The 27,728-nt window shown below is 38.7% G+C and overlaps 1 protein-coding gene across 2 annotated transcripts in view; it reads left to right on the top strand.

Annotated features, from left to right (window-relative positions):
* Positions 1 to 3,609: 3,609 nt before the first annotated feature.
* The window catches only part of GSC (goosecoid homeobox), a 37,753-nt gene continuing 13,634 nt past the window's right edge, over positions 3,610 to 27,728 (top strand). Inside the window, exons 1-3 of one of the 2 annotated variants that reach the window (XM_088464355.1) lie at positions 3,610 to 4,066; positions 7,744 to 8,003; positions 8,761 to 9,125. In XM_088464355.1, coding sequence (XP_088320481.1) covers positions 3,748 to 4,066; positions 7,744 to 8,003; positions 8,761 to 8,913 — 732 coding nt within the window. In that variant the 5' untranslated portion in view covers positions 3,610 to 3,747 and the 3' untranslated portion in view covers positions 8,914 to 9,125. Of the gene's footprint in view, positions 4,067 to 7,743; positions 8,004 to 8,760; positions 9,126 to 13,904; positions 13,987 to 27,728 lie in introns of those variants that run through there. The other variant, XM_088464356.1, reaches the window with a different exon arrangement.

Here is a 27,728-nt window from a genome sequence, read left to right as displayed (position 1 = left end):
TGGGACGTTTCAGCTGTTATATTTGGAGTGCCGCCCTTGCTGAATTTATATATATCTATACTCTGAAGTATGTTTAAAAATGCTATTACGCTCTATATATCTATATGTGTGTTCATATGTATGTACGTATTATTTATATATATATATGTGTGTTTGTGTGTGTATGTATCTATATATATATATGTGTGTATTTATATGTGTGTAAATATATATATATATATATATATATATATATATATGTATTTATATGTGTGTAAATATATATATATATATATATATATAAGTGTGTGTGTATATATATATATGTATATATATATATATATATATATATATATATACATATTTTTTATTATTATTATTATTACTGTTATTATTATTATTATTATTATTATTATTATTATTGCACTATTTCTGGAGAGCCAGGATGAAATGTTTTAATGTAATGACACATTGTTTCGGAGGATAATAAGAGAAAACACCATATTAGAGCGGCACAGTGTTTGCTGCCGTACAACTCAGGGGATTAGTGTGCTTAATAGTAAAGTTTTGTGCCAGAAGGGGTTTTATCTAAATCACAAACATAGCTAATAAACATCAATTTCTCCTGCATCAGATCTGCAAATTGTTGCATATGCTGCCCCTGCCTAACCGCAACGTCGGCCAATGTACTGATCTCCTCCTTAATGTGATAAATAGGACGGCTATTATTAAAACTCACTAGGATTTCTCGGCCAGAGAGTAGCTACAGTAGGAGACTGTGCCTAAAAATCATTACCGGGCTGATTGCAGGTAATCAATGCGCTGTTCCGCGGCTGTCGCATCTTTCCACGCGCTTTTGCGCCCCACGCTGTGACTCTACCGCTAACTGGGCGATTGCTTGGCAGCCTCTGGCCGCACAATTTACCGCAGTATATCTGCTATATATTTTTTTATTCTCACAATTGCCCCTCAGCAAACGATTAGGCTGTTACTCTTCCCCAGCACAGAATTTGGGAACAGAGATCAGGAGTCTTCAATCTGAATATTTATACATTTATAACATGTCTGCCAGCAAGAAAAAAAAGATTAAATTGATTTGAATTGTGCATCGGAAAATAAACCATGATTCTGTAATAATACTGTATGTCGTAGTTTATATATATATATATATATATATATATATCCTTGGGCATTATGCATTAACATCACAATATACAACATCCGGGTGATTATGCTGAAAAGTACGGGCGGGTGTTAAGCGAATCCCTATACTAAACCAGATATAGTATGTGTCCGCCAGTAGCTGCTCTCTTATGTGTATGACAATGGATAGCTGGTGTTAATTAATGAGGAGCAGCATATGGTCTCAGTGGAGGCATAAATCCTAGGTGATGAAGCAGATAAGCCACATATTGCCATACTAATAGACAATGTACGGAGTGATTAGTGCAAATAGCCCGTTACTTTGCTTAGTATGCTGAGATGGTCAGTATTGTCCTCAGCACAGGACTAACTCATTTACACATACCAGCATTGCAAAGTGTATTTGTTACCAATATCTATCTATCTATTTCATATCTATCTATCTATCTATCTATCTCATATCTATCTATTTATCTATCTAGCTATCATCTATCTCATATCTGTCTATATCTATCTATCTATCTAGCTATCATCTATCTCATATCTATCTATCTCTATCTATCATCTATCTCATATCTATCTATCTATCTATCTATCTCATATCTATCTATCTATCTATCTATTATCTATCTATCTATCTATCTATCTATCTCATATCTATCTATCTATCTATCTATCTATCTATGTATCTATGTATCTATCTATCTATCTATCTATCTATCATCTATCTCATATCTGTCTATCTCTATCTATCTATCTATGTGTTATCTATCTAGGTATCTATCTATCTATCTATCTATCTATCTATCTATCTATCTATCTATCTATCTATCTTTCTATCTATCTCATATCTATTCTTCTAATTAATATCTATCCATCTATTGATAGCATCTATAACATATCTATCCATTTAGCTCAATAATATTTATATAATCGTATGTATCAATCTATCTAATGATCTCATATCTCTCATTAATATTTTTTCTAAGTTTTTGTCTCTATTATATCTGCCTTATTACTTATCTGTGACATTCTTTATCTATATCATATCCATCTATCTCATCATCACAGGCATTTCCATAATGTCTGTCTATCTACCTATCTCATATCTATCTATCTATCTATCTATCTATCTATCTATCTATCTATCTATCTATCTTATATAAGCCCCCTCCCCCTTCCACATCCCATCCATTACTCATTACTCTAGGCAGAGAGCAGACAGAGTGTTGGCGGTGCTAAGAGAAGTTACAAGTTTTGCTAGAGATTAATGGGAATATTCTATGTTGGAGCAAATCATTTGTTCCTTGTAAACAGAGACTAATAGTTTGTTTTGCTATGCTGTGTACAGTTTCCTCGTTCTGTGATAGACGTCTGATGGGCAAATAGTCTAATCTGATTCACTTCACCTCCTGTGGATTGTCAGGAGCAACCGTGCCAGCCCGAGCCTTCTGCAAATCACCCAGCCAGCCAGCCCCAAGTCCTAATAAATGCAAAATAAGCTCCACACCTAACAGCATCAACTTAGCTTTATGACAGATATTAAACTTGTATCTTCGTTTATTGCTATTTACAGCTATGATCAGGATGTATAGAAAACTCACAATAGGGGACAGTTTCCAAGTAAATCTTTGAATTAAAGGTGCAAATATATGTAATTACCAAGTGAATAATGCTATGTTTGTACCTGTTTTTATTGGAATTATTATTTATATTTTGGCATTGGAACCACTTACTATCCACTTCATTTGCACGAATAATACTGTAAAGACTCTGTTTACTAAACGTGTTACTTTTTGGTCCTTTTTAGGTAATAGCAAAGTGTTTCCTTCATTTATTAACTCTATTAAACTCTGCATCAAACAGATAAACATCTTTGTGATTATTATCCCTTTTGTCTTATATTTACCTCTTTTATCGCAATCTACAAAACTGCGAATAAGTTTAAAGAAAAAAATATGGGTGTAAAAACTAAACAAAAACAAAACAAAACATCAAAACAAAGAAAAAATATCTGTATGCAATCTAAAACGCATTAACACTCACCAATAATTCTGATTTCTGTGACTGGGGCAACTTCTGACTCCTCTGGTGGGTGAAGGGTTAACGAGTGTGTGAAGTTGTTGACCAGGGAAGTTACACTCATTAATTCCACATTACATACAATGAATGGGTTAATAGCCCCTAGATTGCAGCACAATAGTATTAATCAGATTATAAGAATGTGCAATTAGCTCCCAGGGATAGTTTAAAAGAAGTCTGAGGGGTTTGTAAAGGGTTTTAGCAGTGGAGTGGATTAGATTGATTTCATTAAATCTCAATATACAGATCAGTCTCATGTCACCCCACTGAGCTGCCCCCTCCTACCTATCCCCCAGTCAATGGAGCTGCTGTGCATGGGATGTGCATTGCAGGGACTGAGCCCAGGGTGACGTGGTGGGTGTATATAAGGAGAGAGGCACAGCTGGGATAGGGTTGCATGAAGTTTGCAGGAAGACTGGACAAGTTGCAGAGCTGAATAGTGCTCCACAGTGCCCCCCCTCCAGCAGAGGATTGCCCTTTGCCAGAGAGGAGCACCCCAAAAAGTGGACCCTGACCCATTTCTCTGACCCACACCCCTGTGGAATGCCTTCTGGCATGTTTAGCATCGACAACATTTTGGCTGCCAGACCTCGCTGCAAGGAGTCAGTCTTGCTCCCACAGAATGGCCCTGTGGTGTTTTCTAGCCTGGGGGACTCTCTATATGGGGGTGCAGACTACAGCGGATTTTACAACCGAGCGGTGGCCCCCGCTTCCTCCCTGCAGGCGGTGAATGGATCTAGGCTGGGATTCAATAACTACTATTATGGACAGTTACATTTACAGACTCCAGTGGGCCCCTCCTGCTGTGGGTCCATTCAGTCCCTGGGGGCACAACAGTGTTCTTGTGTCACAGCAGCTACAGGTAAGGACCCTCAGTACAGGCACCTGGGGAAGGGAGGGGGGGGGGGGGTTCTGCTTATAGATCCACTGGTCACATATATACAGCTTATTCCATACATTGATGTGCGCCCGTATAACACCCACTACACCGTTATTTATAGACTTACCTGTATTTTTCTATAACTTTTTCCATACATTGAAATACACCTCTATATGGTATCCACTATACAGTGCTTTACACTCTCTTGTATCTGTACTGTATATTATAACTTATTCCATACATTGAAATACACCTCTATATGGTATCCACTATACAGTGCTTTACACTTTCTTGTATCTGTACTGTATATTATAACTTATTCCATACATTGAAATACACCTCTATATGGTATCCACTATACAGTTCTTTACACTCTTTCTTGTATCTGTACTGTATATTATAACTTTTTCCATACATTGAAATACACCTCTATATGGTATCCACTATACAGTGCTTTACACTTTCTTGTATCTGTACTGTATATTATAACTTTTTCCATACATTGAAATACACCTCTATATGGTATCCACTATACAGTGCTTTACACTCTTTCTTGTATCTGTACTGTATATTATAACTTATTCCATACATTGAAATACACCTCTATATGGTATCCACTATACAGTGCTTTACACTCTCTTGTATCTGTACTGTATATTATAACTTATTCCATACATTGAAGTGCGCACGTATAACACCCACTATACCGTGATTTATAGACTCTTCTGTATCTTTATATAATGTATTCCATATATTGATGTATACACACTGTTGCTGATGTGCGCCATTATAACACCCACTATACCGTCCTTTATACAACCTCCTGTATCTTTATATAACTGTTTTAATACATTGATGTGCGCCTGTATAACACCCACTACAGATACAATATAAACCATATATTCTCATATATCTCTACACTATAGAACTCGTGATATACGCGTAGAGGATCTGCTACATATCTATACTGTATGCAATATTTTCCTGTATCTATACAGTATATAACTCATTCCATACATCGATGCACACCTATATAGCATCAATTACACTGCGCTTTATAAACGCTTCTATATCTGTAAATGATAATTTATTCTATACATTGGCGAGCGCCTGTATAAAATCCGCTACAAGTACAGTGTAAAGTTATATATTATACTCTATCTGTATTGTTATAACTCACTCCAAACTTGGGCATACAGCCTGTCTATAAAGTTTCCACTGAACATACACTGTATATTATACACTCACCTGTATGTATACGCTATAACTTATTACATTCATTGATATATGTCTCATCCCCTACACATACACTGTATATTATACACTCACCTGTATGTATACGCTATAACTTATTACATTCATTGATATATGTCTCATCCCCTACACATACACTGTATATTATACACTCACCTGTATGTATATGCTATAACTTATTACATACATTGATATATGTCTCATCCCCTACACATACACTGTATATTATACACTCACCTGTATGTATACGCTATAACTTATTACATTCATTGATATATGTCTCATCCCCTACACATACACTGTATATTATACACTCACCTGTATGTATACGCTATAACTTATTACATTCATTGATATATGTCTCATCCCCTACACATACACTGTATATTATAAACTCACCTGTATGTATATGCTATAACTTATTACATACATTTATATATGTCTCATCCCCTACACATACACTGTATATTATAAACTCACCTGTATGTATATGCTATAACTTATTACATACATTTATATATGTCTCATCCCCTACACATACATTGTATATTATAAACTCTCCTGTATCTGTAAAATATAAAATATTCTATACATTGATATGTCTTATTCACTTCAGATAAAATGTACTTTATACATTTCCCTGTATATTTTTACTTGGAACTTATTCTATATATTGATGTATATCTTATCCACTATACATACACTGTGCTTTACAATCTTTCCTATATCTGTACGTTGTAATATATTCCATACAACCTATATTTCTATTCCACAAGACATTTACTGCACGTGACCTATTCTCCTGTACGGTACCTCTTAATTATTTAACATATACCATACATTGAGGTACGCCTATATAGTATTTATTCCACATACACTGTACATCCTATAATCTCCTGTATCTGCACAGTATATAACATATATCATACGTTGAGGTTCGCCTATATAGTATTTATTCCACATACACAACATCCTATAATCTCCTGTATCTGCACAGTATATAACATATATCATACGTTGAGGTTCGCCTATATAGTATTTATTCCACATACACAACATCCTATAATCTCCTGTATCTGCACAGTATATAACAAATTCCATATGTTGAGGTACGCCTATATAATATTTATTCCACATACACTGTACATCCTATAATCTCCTCTATCTGCACAGTATATAAAATATACCCTACGTTGAGGTTCGCCTATATAATATTTATTCCTCATACATTTTAAATCCTATAATCTCCTGTATCTGCACAGTATATAACATGTTCCATACATTGAGGTTCGCCTATATAGTATGTATTCCACATCACTGTAAATCCTATAATCTCCTGTATCTGCGCAGTATATAACATGTTCCATACATTGAGGTTCGCCTATGCAGTATGTATTCCACATACACTGTAAATCCTATAATCTCCTGTATCTGCACAGTATATAACATGTTCCATACATTGAGGTTCGCCTATATAGTATGTATTCCACATCACTGTACGTCCTATAATCTCCTGTATGTGCACAGTATATAACATGTTCCATACATTGAGGTTCGCCTATGCAGTATGTATTCCACATACGCTGTAAATGTTGTATTCTCTGTACACTATATAACACCTATTGTATATATGGAATCCTGTACCGAATACTATGATCCCTGCTGTATGTAGTACATGCCGGTAGTGCTAATACACTATTATTATTACACGTATATATGTACTGTATGAACGTTGTCTGTACAGCGGATCATGTACTGTCATCTGTCTGTGACAGGCGGCTCCTAGTCTCAGGGGCCCATCACTGACTATCTGCTTTTCCACCATCTCCAATTCATATACTGTATAATAGGCATTGATTTATGCCTCTTAAACATGCTTAATACGATGTATACAAACACACTGACTTTAGATACATTATAAAATACTGACATCTATAGACTTCCATGTTATTTTTCCAATCTTATCCCCCACAGTATTTAAACTTTAGAATCTGAGAACAGGGATATTATTATTATTAATAATAATAATTATAATTATAATAATTATATAACCAGCAGAGACTGATAGAGACTGATCAGACCTACACACAGATAGGAACTGATCTCAGTGACACATCATCAGCAAATTACAACACTAAGGGGTCTATTTACTAAGCCTTTAACGGAGATAAACAGAATGGTGATAAAGTACCAGCCAATCAGCCCCTAACTGCCATTTCACAGGCTGTTTGAAAAATGACAGTTAGGAGCTGATTGGCTGGTAAATTATCTCCGTCCACTTTATCTCCATCCAAGGCTTATTAAATAGACCCCTAAGCCTGGGGCAATGCCCGGACACTGAGGGCCATTGGGTGGTATCAGGGCTGCAGGACATCTTCAGCTCTAACTGTTCCCTTCTCCTGCAGGTTATGACGGGGCAGGCACGGTGCTGATGCCCCCTGTACCCCACCAGATGTTGCCCTATATGAATGTGGGCACACTGTCCAGGACAGAGCTACAGCTCCTCAACCAGCTGCACTGCAGGAGGAAGAGGAGGCACCGGACCATTTTCACAGATGAGCAGCTGGAAGCTCTGGAAAACCTATTCCAGGAGACCAAGTACCCAGATGTGGGCACCAGGGAGCAACTAGCCAGGAGAGTCCACCTGAGGGAGGAGAAAGTGGAGGTGAGTCCCTGGGAATTGGGCCAGGGGCCCCCTATTGGGGCTGCAGTGTCCCATCTGAGGCTGTGACCTTTCCCCAGACTGATTCCCCCATCATTATTAACCCCTTGTGCTAACCATCTCTTCCTGATTAACTCATAAATACATTGCATTACCTGTGCCTAGCCCATACTATGCCGTTATCTTTTATTAACCAGCTAACTGCCTGGATTCTTCTACTTTCATGTTAGTTGATCCCTATATTAGCTCTCTCAGGTTAAGCTATAAGGCGCCATATCTCTGTTTAACCCCTAAATACCCTACCAGCTCTAGAGCTAACCCTATGGCATGCCATGATGTGTAATTATCTTATTATCCATATATCACCATTAGCATTGTCAGGGTAGTCCCGTCCTGTTTAACCCTTTCATGAGTTCTCAATACTTAACCCAGAGGTTCCAAAAGTCCGCTATTACACACCATGTTTTAAGGATTTCCATGCTCTAGCAGAGGTTACTTAATTAGTACCTCGGTCAATTTGATTTAACCATCTGAACTGAAGCATGGATATCCTAAAAACCTGGACTGTAATGGCGGAGTTTGGGAACCTCTGGCTTAGCCAATGCACTGCCAGAGGGCTGCTAAGATGAGTCATGCCATGAGAGCCTTCACCATCCTCATCATCAGTAGTAGTAGTAGTTATCATCCTCATCATCAGTAGTAGTAGTAGTTATCATCCTCATCATCACTCCAGCTGTCTGACCAGTGCACCTTCCTGCAGGTGTGGTTCAAGAACCGCAGAGCCAAGTGGAGGAGGCAGAAGAGATCTTCCTCGGAGGAGTCAGAGAACGGACAGAAATGGAATAAAGGCTCCAAGTCTGCCCCAGACAAGGCGGAGGAGCAGGGCAGACGGGAGCTGGACTCTGACAGCTGACCCCTTGGATGTGGTGGAGGTCAGGGGACTTGCACACAGGAGGCTGCCCAGTTGCACAGTGGTGGGACCTGTACATAGAGGGTTACTTTTACCTGTAAATAAATGTGTGTTGCCGACATGTTGCACAAATATACACTGTACTGAATGTGCTATTTATACCTTAAGTTAAAGGAATGACGACAATAAATCAGGTGGTGGCTTCACCATCCTCTCTGTAACCTCTGGCGTCAGTCATTTGTGCAAGGACAGGAGAGTGGCTGGGGAGGTAAGTGCCCCGGGGATCCCGGAGAGGGGCTGGGAAGGTAAGTGCCCCGGGGATCCCGGAGAGGGGCTGGGAAGGTAAGTGCCCCGGGGATCCCGGAGAGGGGCTGGGTAGGTAAGTGCCCCGGGGATCCCGGAGAGGGGCTGGGGAGGTAAGTTCCCCGGGGATCCCGGAGAGGGGCTGGGAAGGTAAGTGCCCGGGGGATCCCGGAGAGGGGCTGGGGAGGTAAGTGCCCCGGGGATCCCGGAGAGGGGCTGGGGAGGTAAGTGCCCCGGGGACCCCGGAGAGGGGCTGGGGAGGTAAGTGCCCCGGGGACCCCGGAGAGGGGCTGGGGAGGTAAGTGCCCCGGGAACCCCGGAGAGGGGCTGGGGAGGGGTGTAAGAGCTGGCACTAAGCAGCTATGTAACAATTACTAAGAGGTCAGAAATATGTGGATCTCCAGCTGTTATCTTGTGGAACTACAAGTCCCATCAGCTCGGAGACATCTTAGTACTTGTAGTCCAACAGCAGCTGCAGAGTCAGGGATTGCTTGTGGCTGCTCTGGTACATGGTATTTATTTTATACCGTCATGATTAGACTGTTGCACCCTCTGTCACTGCTAGTGCCGGAGTGTATAGAGAGGGTCTCACTAGTTATACCCCTAATACAAGCTCCACAAAATAACATTTCTCTCTCCCTCTCGTCTATCTCATATCTATCTATCTATCTATCTATCTATCTATCTATCTATCTATCTATCTATCTATCTATCTATCTATCTATCTATCTATCTATCTATCTATCTATCTATCTATCTATCTATTCTATCTATCTATCTCATTATCTATCTATCTATCTATCTATCTATCTATCTATCTATCTACTATCTATCTATCTATCCATCTCATATCTATCTATCTATCTATCTATCCATCTCATATCTATCTATCTATCTATCTATCTATCTATCTATCTATCTATCTATCTATCTATCTATCTATCTATCTCTCTCGTACATTTTTCAGTCTAAAATTACAGTGCTCTCTATGTACCGTTTCATTGAATTGGGTAAAGTTAATCTGAATACATTTAGTACCTGTCTCCCTTCCATGTGTGAGTCTCGCTGTGCATAGCTTGCCATTATAGGGGAGCAGGAGCAGTGTGCTTTGTGGTGAGGTCACACTGATGTCTATTGCAGAGAGCCGGTGATGTGATACTAGTGTCCGGCGTCTGTCACTTCTCGGTAACTGCTGCAATCAGTGTCTTTCCTACTCCTTATTGCTTATCCTGGAGCTGCAAAGGAAGTTTCAATAAATACCTATCTATCGTTACTGTACTAGATACATCCACAGTAGGAAGAGGTAAATAGCTGTACACTATATTATGCATTACATTTGCTGCTGTACTGTACTTGATGAACTATATATATATATGTATATAGCAAATTGGCTGAGGCTGGACCAGTAGTTATTTGTTCCATACAGAATGTACCTTCTTCCCACGCTGCAGCAGTTTCATCCCTTACCAGATATATATTAGACTCTGGGACAGAGGTGGTTCCTTAATACTGTAGCTCCATAAGTGTCTGTAACTAGAGGTATACATGCTGAGACTTGTAGCTCCACAACTGGGAAGCCACCGTTTGACTGAATGTTGTCTAGCATCTAGCATTCCAAGTCACAAGGTTGACAAAATTATTTTTAGCTTTCTCAAAACATTGCCCCTTACACAATGTATCAAGTCACTTACATTGTTTTATTATTTAAAAATAATATTTAGCAATCATTCTCCCTTACAGCCCAGTGGAAGCCTATAATCAATCAGTGCTCTTACTTGCTGACCACAAATATAATACTATGGTGAGCACATCAGGCACAGTTTGCAGGAATGCACATTAAAGTAAAACAAAGCAATATAAATCAGCCAGAGATAATCTGACCTTCGGTGCATACATATTTCCGTGTGACATATAGGACCCATTTATCAGTTAGAATCCACAGGCTCCTCTTATATCACACTGTATCAGACATTACATGTGTATGTATATCCCTGTAGATACATAGCAATGTCACATAATGCAGAACAGAACTTTATAGCAACAATATTTTCAGATAAATATTAGATTGTGAATAAATCTAATTGCAGATGGATATTTGGAGAAACATCTTCAACACTAACATAAAACAATAAACAAATAATAGTCTTGGACCTTTTTGTAGTGTAACTACAATAACTAGGTCAAATAAAATAAACATATATTACAATGTGTTTCTTTTAGAAATAGGAAAACAAAATACAGATATGAAAAATATTAAATCTTAGTTTTAATGTCCCAAATTTGATTAACTCACTCTATGCCTACATGTTGCACTGCATACATTTAATGAGATGATACAAGTGTGATGTGTCTGTGTGCATTATATATATATATTTTGATTGTGAATATACACTGTATATATAAATAAATATATATACATATAGAAAACTACGTGGATCGGCACTCACATATATAATGATCATCAACTCCGGTGCCCTCCGCATAAATCCATACAGTAGAAACAGCAAACAGACGGCGGCACTCGGAGACTTTCATGAAAAAGTAAGTGTATTAAATATCCATAACAGGCACCAACGTTTCGGGACCGCTACGTCCCTTTGTCAAGGTGATTACCTTGACAAAGGGACGTAGCGGTCCCGAAACGTTGGTGCCTGTTATGGATATTTAATACACTTACTTTTTCATGAAAGTCTCCGAGTGCCGCCGTCTGTTTGCTGTTTCTACTATATATATATATATATATATATATACATACACATATATATACATGCCTTATATATTTATAGTGAGAGGTTTGTAAACTCAGAGTCGGCATCTGAAAATGAGGGAATACTGTGCCTTTCAAACTTAGTCCTCTTGGACCTCTCTTTACAGATCTTTTTTTTATGTATTTCCAGCTATTCATTAATTATTTTCAAATATTTTTTATTTTGTGAAATTTCCTAATAAATGTTTTTTTAATAATACTTTATTTTTAAAACATTTTAAGAAATTTTAAGAAAATATTTTATTAAAAGCTGAATAGAAGTTGCTTCAGAACTATAATTTGGGTTCGGATTGCTTGCCGCAGTTTGGTGTACTCGATGTTTAATAATTACTAAAATAAATCACAAATAGGAAAAAGACATTTAAGAACCAAGATAACAGTGTATAAACTTACAAAAATATATCATGTTTTAATGTCTTGTGAACTGTAACATTTTTTTAGCACAAATTAAAAGTATACTTAAAATAAAATTTCCCCACAATTGTTCTGTACCTTCCTATTTAACTGTGTATACAGTCATGCACTTACATTACTTACAAGAACTTTCTGTTCTTCTGTTATTTAAAACTGAGAATTTGGGAGGTGATTTACTAAACTATAATTTTTACCCTAAATTGACAGATCTGTGTGTGCTTTAAAGGCCCCATCAGATTAGCAGAAAATAACACTTTATAAAAAAAAAAAATCTGTAAACTAATTGGGTGTTGGAAGTGCATCTGAAATTAAATATGTAGTTTTATAATATCATCCCCTTACTTAGATAATTTTTTTTAATTATAAATTGAAATATATGTCACGGTTGCATTGGTATCTATAGTACAGAAGAGATTTTCCAATCTCTGATAAATCAGGGGCACGTTTTCATCATTATTTAATCTTATCCGTTACTTGTGATGTCTTGATCTGTGTGGGGTGCTGTTAAATGGACAATAAGCTGAATTTATCTATAAAATATATTTCAAACAATAATGTGAAAAGGTAGCTTGATCCGTCGTATCCAGAATTGTTGCAAATGTTTGTAGAAATGTGTTCATAGGACTCCGTGTCCTGTTTACATAATAGACGATTGCATTTAATTTGTATAAAATTGTCCTTTTTTTATTCTACAGATCATAAACATGATTATTCTCATGAATAATAATATTTTTTTATTATTAATATAACAATTTATTAATAATATGCTTTATATGTCAAACTTGGATTCAAAATGCAAACAAACAGCACCAAATTCATCAAAGTGACAGCTCTCAGAGGGTGTTTGTTTTAGTAAATATGGTTCAGTTCTGTTGGTTTAGCCTGACATAGAACATATGCCTCTTTGTGTCTAGTTTTGACCCCATGAATGTTTTACTGTGTTTATATTCTTAGGACAGTTACTTTGGAAGGTAAGTTACTCGCTTTTTTTTCTTTTCTAAATAACCCTCAGAGATGAAATTCAAAACCATACGGCTATGAGTTCATTATAGGCTCTACATGCTAAAACAGGCAATCTGGTTTATGTGGAACTAGAAGTGCCAGCATGCCCTCCAGGGTTAAATACTGCAGAGTCACGGGTAACCTTATCAAGAGTTATGCCCTCATATACATGTGCAAAGGCTGGAAGGTCATGCTGAAACTTGTAGTTCCACAGCAACTTAAGTGCAAGAAGTTGAGTGAGTAAAATAGTTTTGGAGAATAAATACTCCTATGTATGTGTCCGGCAGCACAAATAACATTATACGATTCAAATGTGTCAGAAAATGACATATAACTCATAAGTGTGCTGGAAGACCGCCCATGAGTAGGTTATAGACCAGGCTTTTACAAGGTTGTTTACTAATAGAGATTCACACCCCTATTACTTCACCTCACTGGCAGGGTCCTTCCGTTCTGTATTTAATTTGCTGTCCTTCCTCACTTCTATTTTCTTTGCTTCGTCCCAAAGGCAAACATCTGCGCTGGACCTTCCACCACCTTTCCAGCCGTCTCCTCCATGTGACGCAGAGTCGGAATTCCCAGATTTCACGGTAAGCTGAGGTTCCTTCCATCTTGTGAATTAGCTTTTAACTGTTTCATCGCTATCAGAGTCTAAAAGGTTTGGGCTGAATGGGAATTCCAAGAGTAACTTTTTTCTCATGGAAAATATTTTGATTGGCTACTACAAAGTTACAGCCAAATCTAACCTTCATGTGCTCTTCAGCTTGAACTCAATCATCATCACTGTGCAAACCAAAGTGTATACTCAGGGTGGATAGTAATATGCTTCCAAGTTGTGCAAAGTTTCAGAATGGTATATAAAGAACTTGCTCAGGGATAGATAAAAGGTACCAGTGTCACACACTGACAAGCATAGATTTTCCCTATAAATCCTTTGGTGGCACAGCACAATAGTAGGGGCTATGATAATTATTAATACAGAAACCACCCGTGATTAAGGCAAGATAAATGGTATTGAGTGGGTTTTTTTTGTGTTCCCTTCACAGTTGTCCTGAGAAAGTGACACACAGAGATATACACAGATATTAATGAAATAAGGAATATAGAAAGTCATTTGTACAGCGGAAATCTGTCCACTAAGTACCAATGTGTTCTCCTACACCTAGTATCTATATGCCATATGGCGTGAGATGCCTGGGGTGAGACTGAGATGCTTCAGGAGGAGTAGCATACAGTGAATGTCTTTACATTTTGTGTATCATATGCATCGCAAAATTAGCGACAAGCTGCAGTCAGTGTACTAGAGACACTGGGCTGTGACTTTGACCGCACAGGAATTGGTTTCACGCATGTACAAAGTCGCAGATTAAGCACGTTGGACCTTAGTGTGGCTATTCGCATAGGAGCCCTTTTTAAACAGATTCAGACTCAGTCGCACACAGATGTACAAATGTCACAAATTACAGTGGTCTACGTACACTGGCAAAACAGTTTTGTCATTCCAGTAGTTCTATTTGTCCGTATAGGACATGCATTTTGACTGAAAAGCCGCCTGGCGAGGCAGAGTCACCTGGTATCTGCCGCGATTTGTATGAGTACACATCTGTAACATATTTGTAATACAGCGTCGGAAGAACTGAATTTTATTTTTCTATAAGTCTCTTGGAATTTTTTTTTTATTGTATTATATTTTTGGCATTTGATTCACCCTAAGCCATTTAGCTAAAGTAAATGTACTAATCTGTGGGAAATACAGAAAGCTAAATGTCAAATGTTTACTGTTTATGCCCCAGAGAAGTAAAATGTCCAATGGAACAATTTAAATCGTGTCCCCAGTCGCTATTTGTCACTTTTTGCTTTGTGTTGTCTATTAGGTTGTCTATTGGTTAGGTTAGCATCATTTCATATACTGAAAAAAATTATACCTTACAATTTCACTTTCTGCCGAATGAGTTTGTCACTTAATTTATAGATATTATTGAGATCTGCAGTTACTGATTTAAAAATATTTAACCCCCCCCCCAAAAAAAAAACATTGTTTCACATTCCATTTTAAGGAGTTTAATTTAGAGTTTATCTGTATCTTAGATATTTAAAGTCCCTATTGTCCACATTTTCAGCATACAGAATCAACTATTTTAAATATTTCTAATTAATTGGGCAATTGTTCATACTGTATCACTTCAATTTTATTTTTTTAAATATGTGATGTTTTTTTAACGTGTTTTTAGCTATTTTTGACGTTAAAAAAAAACGAGCTTCAATGATTGATTTAAATTGATTTTGATAATCTGACCACATTTTATTTTATTGTATTGTGTGACTTTAACTAATAAAACTATAGTTTAATACTGGAAATTTTGAAAGTCTATTAAAGAACAAGATAACTTTAATCTGTAAATAACATATTGTACATTTGTAATCCATTTTGTCCAGCATTCAAGCACCTTCAGAAAAGTTAACAGAAATGTATCAATTTTCTAGCCTATAAAACATCACACAATTTGCATATAACAATGCAAATTACAATCTTGTGTAGTGCATAGAATTATAACAGATATAAACTTTATTAATACAAACACCACACAAAACCTATAAAGTGTTAATTTTTCTGGAGTTGCAATTTTCTAGGTTTGTTAGAGTCATTTAAGATAAATGATGTTTATCAACAAGTAAGCAGTCAAGGAAATAGAACAGAACACTCTTTCATTTACAGTACCTAGAACAGCAATATAATATAGTGCACACAACAGATTTGTCTATCATTATTGTATCAATATCAATTTCTATAATGATAAATTCAATTAACATGTTTGCAGGAATGGCATGTTGGAAACATATAGGACTTGCACGTTCTGATGGCATTTATAATTAGCAATTATTTTAGTACATGCTTATTTAATTGGTCAGTTTATATCTAAAATGTGCATTTATCAGTTGTGTAAAGTGCACATATCATTGGGTACCTAAAGCATGATGGGAACAGCAGCTGAGGCTGCTGCTCTGGGTGCCGGAAATGTTTGGGGCACAGGTAGAAAATTACATACACTTAGGGCCTGATTCAGGTTGGAATGCAACCGGCCACCGTGAAAATATGCTAATGAATGCATTCGCACAAGATGCAGACGCCCAGCACTACATAATACAGCCCCCTTACCCTCTTCTTACATCCGTGCTAATGCACGCAAAATCATCGGTAACATCGAGTAACATCGGAGATGCACGCACACTTGTGGTTGACGCTTGTTGCTAAACTTCCTGCACGCAGTGAGCACTCAGGCTGCGTATGGGTTCGCCGTGAATAATTTATGCATGCCCCTGCAATGGCGTTCGAATGCACTGATGAGCCTACGTTCGCACGACCACCCCCCGTCACCACCCACAAAAGGCACTTCCTGTCAATCACTGAGTGGTGGGTCTGCATACTGCCTGCGATCGCATTCCCGATCGCAGCGCCTGATTCGCGCACGCGCACTTCGTCTTATATGCATGCGCAGATTGCAAACATCGGCCGGCTGCGTGCGAACGCACCATTGCGATCCAACCTGAATCAGGCCCTTAGTTTCTTGAATGATGTTGATTCTATGACTAGGTGCTTTATTACTCAAGGATAAAATACTATATGGTTCTATATATTACTGATTAAGGGTTCAAAGTATAATCTTCTATTGGTTTTGATATCTGTAGCTAAAGTTTAGAAAAGTAGAGTCTCTGTTTTGCTGGTTTTGGTCTAATGGATACTTGAAAATAGTGATTTTGCAGATCTTCTGAAGCAGGAGAGAATCTGGGTGTCAGACCTGCACCCCCAAGTCCTGCTGCACCTATGATTATTTTCAGTTATTTATTCAGTACCTTGTTCTAGTCCTGCCTACTGCCGAGGAGTACAAAGAGAACAGGAGGGGTAGTTAGGACAGCATGCGTGCCACATAAATAGCCTGACGGGTCCTGCAGGATGCATGTACTTACTGCATTGCATTTTTTTTACCCACAGTTACACATACTCTGGTTATATTATCCCTCGAAAATCAGTTTTCCTAAAAAATGAAATAAAAATAGTTGAAAAAATAGTTAAACATTCTATTCATATAGTCACCATCATAAAAATATGAATTGGTTTGCAGGCTGAAATTCGCCAATTGGGCACACTGAGATAACAGTAATTGACCATTGCACCCTTTTTGGAGCATAATTAAACTAATTACCCTACAATCAGAGCTGATTGAAAATGCATAAATAAATAAATAAATAACTATAATAATTGTAAAATAAAATATTTCTACATTTTCTCTGACCTCTGATACCAAAGAGATTGATTTTGACCAATCAGATGAAAGTTTGCTTATTGGAGTAGCTGGTGAAACCCCAGATAATATACAAACTAGTCAGTAGAAACGCGTTGGTAAGTCCATCTAGTATACCCATATCAGCCTTTTGTTCCACCGTGTTTTATGATTTTGGTTGTTGATTTTTAGCTTTCTGTATTTTTATGTGGCGAGGAGAACGTTCGTAGTATTTTCTAGCCAGAAGTCTCTCGGTAACCTTATGTTTATCCTATGCAGTTTTGGTTCTTTACTTAAACGAGTGAACCCTCCAACCCAACAACATGTCTCTCACACCCTGGAGTCTATTCAGCAAGGTTTTTTTGAAAAATATAGAAACTATGATTTCCGTATTTTTTTATGTAAATCTCCTATTCAGCAACGGGATAATGGAGAATATAACGTCATTATCTTCTCCATCAATTTCCATGTCGCTGAGTACCGCACTGTAGGGATCAGCCATTGATCCCTACTGTGCTTTAACTCTTTTTGCTCTTCAGCAAAGAATAAAGTGTTAAATCACTCGATAAATATTTACTTTATATAACGCCATCTCAGAATGGCGTTATATGAGGAAAATACGTAAATATCCCGAAAGCTGCAGGGACAGAGGGAAATTTTCCCATAAGTCCCTGCAGCATCTTGTAAGTCCGCCCCAGTCTCCGTCCCTGCTTTCTGGTGACTGCCGACAGGTAAGTCCAACTAGAGCATGTTAAACCTGCCGAAATTGATTGACATGTGTATACAGGCTTTATCTCTATCTGTATACATTTATATTTATGTGCAATTATATTTAACATTTATATTTAAATGTTGCATATTAAAGCACATAAATATACATGTATACAGACTAATATAAAGCCTGTATACACATGCCAATCAATTTGGATAGGCTGGAGCTGTACTTACCCCGTCGGCGGTCACTGCAAGCAGAGACGGGGACTATTCCCGAACGCATGAGTGAGCTTGAGCAGAAGAACAAACAGAAGGTATTGTGAATCCCCAAAACAATGCCTTCTGTAACATCGCAGGGACAGCGTGTTACCGCAACCGCTGTCTCTGCACAAAATATTGCTGGCTAGCAGCCATAAATGATCATAATTGATAAAAACTCGTGACGATGTTGCCCGATAATATTCCGGGGAACATCGTCACTCTTGCTGAATAGTCCCCCCTATCTGGAGACCAATGTTTTCTTATCTTGCCAATTACTGATTTTCAGGCTGTGTAATCTTATTCTAGAAATCCTCTCTTGTAATACAATATATACTGTTTACCTTTTATTTTTTCTACAAACAACTTTATTTTGAGGATCTTTTTGTCAAATTTAAAATCTTAACTTATGGTGGTGTTGTGGTCTCGAACATATCTCACGCTTTGCAGGCAGAGAGTAACGGGCTACACTTAATCTGCCAATCATTTCCCTGTGGACTGTGCCACGTGCCTGTTTATTTATAGCATATAATTATATTGTATATAGGCAATTTAAGTGCTGCCGTGGACCACATGAAAACCATACAGTATTTAATCGGTGGCTCATTGCGTATGCAGACATTATACTTTTATTTAGGCCAATCTGTATGCACACTAGTTTGCCACTATAATCTGTCATGATTAATGTAAGGAAACACAACATGATAGTAATACTAATGAGGACACGAGTTGCAAAACAAAAATTAAAAAAGTTACTGACATCTTAGAGGTATTTTATACCTCTGTCATAGTTTATTCATAGATGAACTGCTATCCTCCGATTCATATTAGCGCCACTTAATGGAATTCACAGAAAACACATCTCAGAAAAATTCCTATACGTTTAAAAGGGTTTAGAGTTTTAGATTTAGAGTTGGGTGGAGGTTGTCCCAGCTCGACTCTAAATTACAGGGTTAGGCTAAAGCTGACCAGTATTTGTGTGTTACAAGCCAAAAAGCCAGAATTTTCTTGCATACAAAAAAAAAATATATAATAAAAAAATAAACAAAAATGCATTTGCACCCCTCGGATTGCTCTCTGTCTGTAGCTAAGACCATATGTCCCTGTATACTGTTTTACTCATAGTAACTGTAAACATATGGAACGTATTGAATTATTTTTAGACTCTGTCAATTAATATAAAAGAGTTCTCAGCTTTAAATATAAATATATATTTCCTCCATTAAATAGCCAGTTGTCACTTACAGCCACCGCGTCATATCTCTCCAGCTTTGGAGCTCAGAAATGACGCATACATATAGATATGCACGTTTACTATTATTTTGCTTGAATAAAATGAAAAAAGCTTTGCCAAAGGAGTATTTGTGTTTTGTACTGTTAACCATCCTCATTCCTGAGGTTTGAGGATTCAGCCATTGGTATATGTCAATGTGCATATTGATAATAAAATCATGCACAACATATAAAGCTAAAATACACACATTGGAAAAGTAACTGTAACCCGTAATTTAAAAAAAAAAAATTATATAAAATCAGCAGAGATAAAAAATTTGTTCAGTTTTGTGAATTATTGATTTGTTTCAATTTTTTAAGATGATTACCTCCGGCTTTGCCTTTAAAACCTGTGACAATCAGTTGTGTATCTATAATGGGTGCAGTGTGTGCGGGCCACACGAGCCCCCGGGTCCAGGGGGCCCCGCACCGCACACACTGCACCCATATTATTTTAAACTTACCTGTCCGTGGTCCCACGTCGGGTGACTGCGCTGCTCAGAACACCGGAAAATGGGCGCCACGGGCATTTTTCCGGTTTTCTGCGCATGCGCTGTAGACTCCGGGCACTAGAGTGTGCCCGGAGTCTACTGCGCATGCGGAGAGCGCCAGAAAAATGGCCGCCGCGGCCATTTTCCGGCACTCTGTGCATGCGCAGTAGACTCCGGGCACACTGTAGTGCCCGGAGTCTACTAAGGCTCGTGTGGCTGGCCAGCCGCGTCTGTCGGCTCAGCTGCCGGCCACCGGGGAGAGAGGAGGGGGCCCCGCACGGGGAGTGCACACGGGCCCCCTCCTCTCTTAAGACGCCCCTGGTGACAATCAACAGTAAATGATTTTAATGCCATCCAAGTTCTTAACAAAACGTTAACCTTGCTCCAGGGTCACCTTTTGGCCAATGTAATGCCCTAAGTTGTAACTAAGACCTGGAGACCTGAGAGTAATGAGAAATGCTTCTATAACAGCAACTATTTGTCTCTAAAGTTCTAAATCAGGATGCTATGATGAACACTTTTTAGCTGGTCGGAGACGTTCTGAAACGCGCAGAGATGTATTAGTAGTGAATCCAGGAGATGCAGTAAGATGTGAATGATTACACAATGGTGCTCTGTTTACTTTGGGTGTGATAGACAAGATACACATTTTGAAGTTCGTGTTCCCAGTCATTGTTTTGTGAAGCCTTCTTATTAATTAAGTTTTGGTGTCCAACATATGTATGTATAAGTACTCCAATTGGGTATATCTCTATTTATCTTTGGGGGTTCTTCTAATGTTGGCTGTGCTTTCTATGTACTGAGATCATTGGGTAAGAGTTGGTGCTTCTGATGCACAGAAAAGTTCAGTGTATTTCTTTGATTGTGAATACACTGGCACGTTGATGTCTGGTGCATATGACAATGTACAATGCACTCAGTCCTCACTCATTCTTTTTCATCCCACACCACTCTCTATATCAGTACAATTGCAATATATATAATATATATATACAGGCCTATTTTTCTGGAAAAATAGGTTCAGGAATTGTGGGTGGAGCTACTGGGGGTGGAGCTATAGAAAAACAATTATTTATATATTATATATACTTATATATATTATATATACATATTTATAGTATATAGAAAAGAAGGCACTCAAAAGGGTCTTTAAAATAAAACTTATCTTGTGGGAAATACATTTTGGCCCAGGACAGTTAGTGAGAGGTTCAGGAACTGAGGACCTCATTCAGAGGCGGTCGTTAGTTGCAAGCGGTCGCCTTGAATCAGGGCGGCCGCTTGCATCCTGAACGACCGCCTCCTTGTCGATCGCTAAGCTGTGGTTAACACCCACAGCTCTAGCGACCGACACGGGTGATGGTCGCGATGGTCAAGACCATCGCGACCATCGGGGCTTACGATGAGACCCTAAGGTTGGGTCTGGGCACTCGTAAGCCCCAGGGAGCTTCCTGCTCTGATCGAGCAGGAAGCTGCCCACTGACGTCAGCATTGATGTCAGTGGGTCCCCCCACAATATGGTAAGCGTTCTGGCGGGAACGCCTCCGTTTGGGCAGGCACGCCCCCTGCCCACCTCCCAAATGGGGCGAGCTGTCACTCACCATCGACAGCTTGCCCCATCTGCTGTGAGACCCCTAGCAACGGAGTGTCCATCGCGGTCCATCGCTAGCCGGATCTCGCGCATGCGCATGACGGAGCCGGCTCCGTCATGCGCATACCCAGTGGGGCAACATCGAGTCAATTGTGAGCGCTCAGTGCTTGTGCCGAATCTGAATAACCCCCTGAGTTCCTGCTGAAATATAGCACTATATATATATATCTATATATATATAGATATATATAATTTTGATCTTAAAGTGATCTACGTAATTAAAAATGTGGTTACTGTACAGTTCATTCTTAGGGTATGATAATATTCTGGAGGGGTAAGTAGCAAAGTGGCTGATTAATAGATTTTTTATGGGTGATATTATTAAATTAAACTTTTTCTTAGTTATCTGTCAATAGTGTGGCACTAGGACCCCTCATGCCACACACGGCATCCACCCGCAATTGCCAAACACATCCCAACTTCTTCATGAACGGACATTTTATGTGTCTACAAGCAGTTTGTGGTGGCCATCCAAAATTGGAGCCTTTTCTTTTTTCCCTGCCCCTCATGTTACTCTCACCCTATCACCTTGACATGGACACAGTGAGCTTGCCGTAACTCTGCACAATGTACTATATGTAGCCAGTGCTGCCACCCTTATTACTAAATAACTGTTCTCTATAACAATTTGGAGTTCCAGGGAAGAGTTTGTATGTAGACTCAATTGCTCACCAGTTGTCATTAGGACTAATTTAATAAAGCTGGCCACACATCTAAAGATTATCTGTCCAACCAGCCAACTAGTTGATTGGTTGGAATGAAAATCTGGTAATGTATGGGAGTAAATGACAATCAGCAATTTGCTCCCAAATGCCGGAAAATGGACAAAAACTGTTGTTTGAACAAATTGTTTAGATCAAACATTTAACAAACTTGTCTGACGTCATTTTCATCTGTTTTCTGGCATTTAGGAGCAAATTGCTGATCATCAGTTACTCCCATACATTACCAGATTTTCATTCCAACCAATCAACTAGTTGGCTGGTTGGACAGATAATCTTTAGATGTGTTGCCACCTTAACAGTTCAATTTGGAGCAAAACTTTCATTGAATCAAAGTAACCAATCAACAATTAGATTGTGTCCGTGCAGTACAACGAATGCAAGTGTCTCATTGATCACTATGGTTTAATGAATAAATTGCACTTAAAGGCAATTTAAGTAAATGAAGTGGAAATGCTACTCAGTAATATTTGGTAGATAAAGAGAAATTGGACATGGAACAAAAAAATATTATTTTCTGTCAATAAAGTTACATTTGTAATGTGCCTATCTCTTTTCCCCATATACTGTATCAAATATCTTTGAAGTACCAAATATATTTTGTACAGATCTAAAATAAAAGCCAATATTATACGTATTATTTAATTCAAAGTATAGCTATTGGATCTCTTAACAGGAAACCTATTATACTGAATTTCTGAAAATCCAGATTAATGAAAAAAAAATTCATTAAATAATTGCTGCTGATCTGTAATATTGTCATAAACCACTTAGTTGCTTTAATAATTGAGCAAGTAGGGAATTTACGTTCATCGCACCATCATACTACCGAGTAATTGGGTAGCCAATTTTGGCCTGGATAAATGATAATGAAGCCTTAATAGGGACTTAGGCGATAGAGTAGCCAGTTATTATTACAGGGAAAGAGTAAATAATAATAATAATATCCTCTATTTATAAGGTGCCACAAAGGTTCTGCTGCATTGAACATTGAGGGCTTAAAAAACTACGAAATGAAAACATTAAATAATTAGCAAACACACACGCAACAAAGTTAAGCCGGAACTTACTAGAAAGAAGCCAGTTCTTACAAGGAAGTAGCCAGTCCTTATAGGAAATAGACAGTCCTTATAGGGAAGTAGTCAGTTCTTATAGGAAATAGACAGTCCTTATAGGGAAGTAGTCAGTTCTTATAGGAAATAGACAGTCCTTATAGGGAAGTAGTCAGTTCTTATAGGAAATAGACAGTCCTTATAGGGAAGTAGTCAGTTCTTATAGGAAATAGACAGTTCTTACAAGGAAGTAGCCAGTCCTTATAGGGAAGTAGTCAGTCCTTATAGGGAAGTAGTCAGTCCTTATAGCGAAGTAGTCAGTTCTTGCAAGGAAGTAGGTGGTTCTTAAAAAGAAGTGGCTATTCCTTTTAGGCATGTAGAGATTAGAGATGTAGCCAGTTCTTACAGGGAAGTAGCCAGTCCTTGTAGGGAATTACATAGCCAGATATAGTAAGGAAGAAGCAAGTCCCTACAGGAAATAGCCAGTAGTTATAGGGAAGTAGCCAGTTCCTGTAAGGTAGTAGGTGGTTCTTAAAGAGAAGTGGCCATTCCTTTTAGGCAGTCCTGACAGAGACATAGTCAGTTCTTTCAGGAAAGTAGGCAATCTTTACAAGGACATCACCAGTTCTTACATGGCAGTAAGTTGTACCCATTCCTTACAAGGGGTTGGGTATGATATCTCAAAGGTCAAAATCCCGGCAGTCCAATTACCAACCATAATCCCATTATGGACTAAATAATGACAATCAACACACCGACAGTCAAAATACAGACAGAGACATAAATTAGAAATTGACAAAATCCCGAAAGCCAAAATACCAACAGGTCAATATACTGACATGGATAAAATACTGACTCGTTTAAAATACTACAAGCAGAGAAAGAGAAAAAATGTAAGTGCACATTCTAACCCTGCTAAACCTAATAATAATACTGCTATATTGCATCAAAGAGGTTCTTAGCATAATAATGGCCATAATTATGGGCCTGCCGCGGCATCCAGGTGACCTCTATCAGGCAGGTCCCTAACACTCCTATGTAACAAATACAGGACACAGAACCCCCCAGGCCAACCCAGCAGAACCGCCCCATGGCATCACACTAGTGCGAGCTTACAAGTGATGGTTAAAGAATTATAAAGAAACTCCTATGTGTTAAGTCTCCTATATTATGCTAAGAACCTCTTTGATGCAATATAGCAGTATTATTATTAGGGTTAGCATGGTTAGAGTGTGCACTTGCATTTTTTCTCTTTCTCTGCTTGCAACACTACAAGTCTCAGCAGGTAGCACCTCACATTGTGCTTAGGGTGTGCAATCTAGGACCCCTCCCTCTATGCATTAGTTTAAAATACTGACAAGGACAAAATCCCGACACTCATAACGCCGACACATCAAAATCCCGACAATGTATTTACACTCCATATGGGTGACAATTGTGCAACAAATAAAAATACCTACAGATGTGTCCTCATAAACCCATATTTTAGCAGAAAGCATCAATTATTGTGGGTGTGTGACTTGACAGCAGATAGCGTCCATTACTTTGAATATGGGTTTATGTGGAAACATCTGTAGGTATTTTTATTCTTTTTTGGACAATTACCACCCATATGGAGTGTAAATACTTTGTCTGGATTTTCATGTCGGGATTTTGTCGTTGCCTTGCTTTTGATGTGCCAGTATTTTGTCGTTGCCTTGCTTTTGATGTGCCAGTATTTTGTCGTTGCCTTGCTTTTGATGTGCCAGTATTTTGTCGTTGCCTTGCTTTTGATGTGCCAGTATTTTGTCGTTGCCTTGCTTTTGATGTGCCAGTATTTTGTCGTTGCCTTGCTTTTGATGTGCCAGTATTTTGTCGTTGCCTTGGTTTTGATGTGCCAGTATTTTGTCGTTGCATTGCTTTTGATGTGTCAGGATTTTGATGTTTCCGGATTTTAACTGCGTCGGGAATTTGAACGTATTGGAATTTTCATGTGTCTGTATTTTGTCCATGTTGTTAATGTAGTTGTCAGTATTCTGTCCATGTCGGTATTATGGGCGTTGGAATTTTGATGTCAAGTATATGTCTGCCAGGATTTAAAAGGTGGAACTTTGCCTACATCCCCTTACAAGCAAGTAATTACTTCTTACAGGAAAGTAGGCAGTCTTTGTAGGGACGTAGCCAGTTCTTGCAGAGAAGTTGGCAGTCCTTACAGGGAAGTTAGCAGTCCCTACAAGGAAGTTGCCAGTTCTTGCAAATAAGTAACCAGTTCTTACAGGAATGAAGCCAGGTCTTACATAATATAAGCAAATACCTGCAGGAAAGTAGCCAGTTCTTACAGGAATGGAGACAGTTCTTACAGGAAGGGAGTGAGTTCTTACAGGAATGGAGACAGTTTTACATGGAAGTAGCCTTTTCTTATAGGGAAGGACATAGACAGCTCTTGCAGACATGTAGCCAGTTCTTGTAGGAAAGTACCCAGTCCTTACAGGGAATTAGCCAGTTATTGCAGGGAATTAGCCAGTTATTGCAGGGAAGTACCCAGTCCTTACAGGGAATTAGCCAGTTATTGCAGGGAATTAGCCAGTTATTGCAGGGAATTAGCCAGTTATTGCAGGGAAGTACCCAGTCCTTACAGGGAATTAGCCAGTTATTGCAGGGAAGTAGCCAGTCCTTGTAGGAAAGTAGCCAGTCCTTACAGGGGAACAACCAATTCTTACAGGGAAGTAGCCAGTCCTTACAGGGAAGTAGCCAGTCCTTACAGGGAAGTAGCCAGTCCTTACAGGGAAGTAGCCAGTCCTTGCAGGGAAGTGGAAAGTTATTTCAGGGAAGTAGAAATTTCCTGCATATAAATAGCCTCATATTAAAGGAAAGTAGCCAGTTCTTACAGGAGGGCGACCAGTTCTTACAGGAGGGCGACCAGTTCTTACAGGAGGGCGACCAGTTCTTACAGGAGGGCGACCAGTTCTTACATGGAAAGAGACAGTTCTTGCAGCAAAGTAGCCAGTTCTTACAGTAAAGAAGTCTATTCTTATAGGAAAGTAGCCAGTCCTTATAGGGAAGTACATAGCCAGTTATTGCAGGGAAGTAACCAGTCAATACAGGAAAGTAGCCAGTCCTTACAGGGAAGTAGACAATTCTTATAGGAAAGTAGCCAATCCTTACAGGGAAGTAGCCAATCCTTACAGGGAAGTAGCCAGCTCTTTCTGGCAAGTATCCAGTCCTTGTAGGTTAAGTAACTAGGTTAAGTCCTTGCAGTGAAGTAGCCGGTTCTTCCAGTGAAGTAGCCAGTTCTTCCAGGGAAGTAGCCAGCTCTTTCTGGCAAGTATCCAGTCCTTGTAGGTTAAGTAACTAGGTTAAGTCCTTGCAGTGAAGTAGCCGGTTCTTCCAGGGAAGTAGCCAGTTCTTCCAGGGAAGTAGCCAGTTCTTGCAGAGAAGTAGCCAGTTCTTGCAGGGAAGTAGCTAGTTCTTGTAGGAAAGTATCAACTCCTTACAGGGAAGTAGCCAGTTCTTGTAGGGAAGTAGGTGGTTCTTAAATGGAAGTAGCCAGTCCTTGTAGGGAGGTAGCCAGTTCTTACAGGGAAGCAGCCAGTTCTTACAGGGAAGCAGCCAGTTCTTACAGGGAAGCAGCCAGTTCTTACAGGGAAGCAGTCAGTTCTGACAGGTAAGCTGCCACTTCTTTCATGGAAGCTGCCAGTTTTTTCAGGGAAGCAGTTACTTCTTGCACGGAAGCAGTCAGTTTTTGCATGGAGGTAGCCAGTCCTTGCTAGCCCTTACATGGAAGTAGGCTGTGCTCTAACATAGCATCACATACATTTTAAAGAACTAAAAGTATGTTATTTACTGTACAATGTGACTATATACTTTTGTTTTGTTTCTGTATAAACAATCACAGCAGTGGTTTACAATGAAATTA

This window comes from Taudactylus pleione, unplaced genomic scaffold, assembly GCF_031769625.1.
Source record: "Taudactylus pleione unplaced genomic scaffold, aTauple2 ptg001661l, whole genome shotgun sequence".
In the NCBI taxonomy this organism is placed as follows: domain Eukaryota; kingdom Metazoa; phylum Chordata; class Amphibia; order Anura; family Myobatrachidae; genus Taudactylus; species Taudactylus pleione.
Note: the sequence above shows the minus strand (reverse complement) of the source record. Positions and strands in the feature narration are given on the sequence as shown.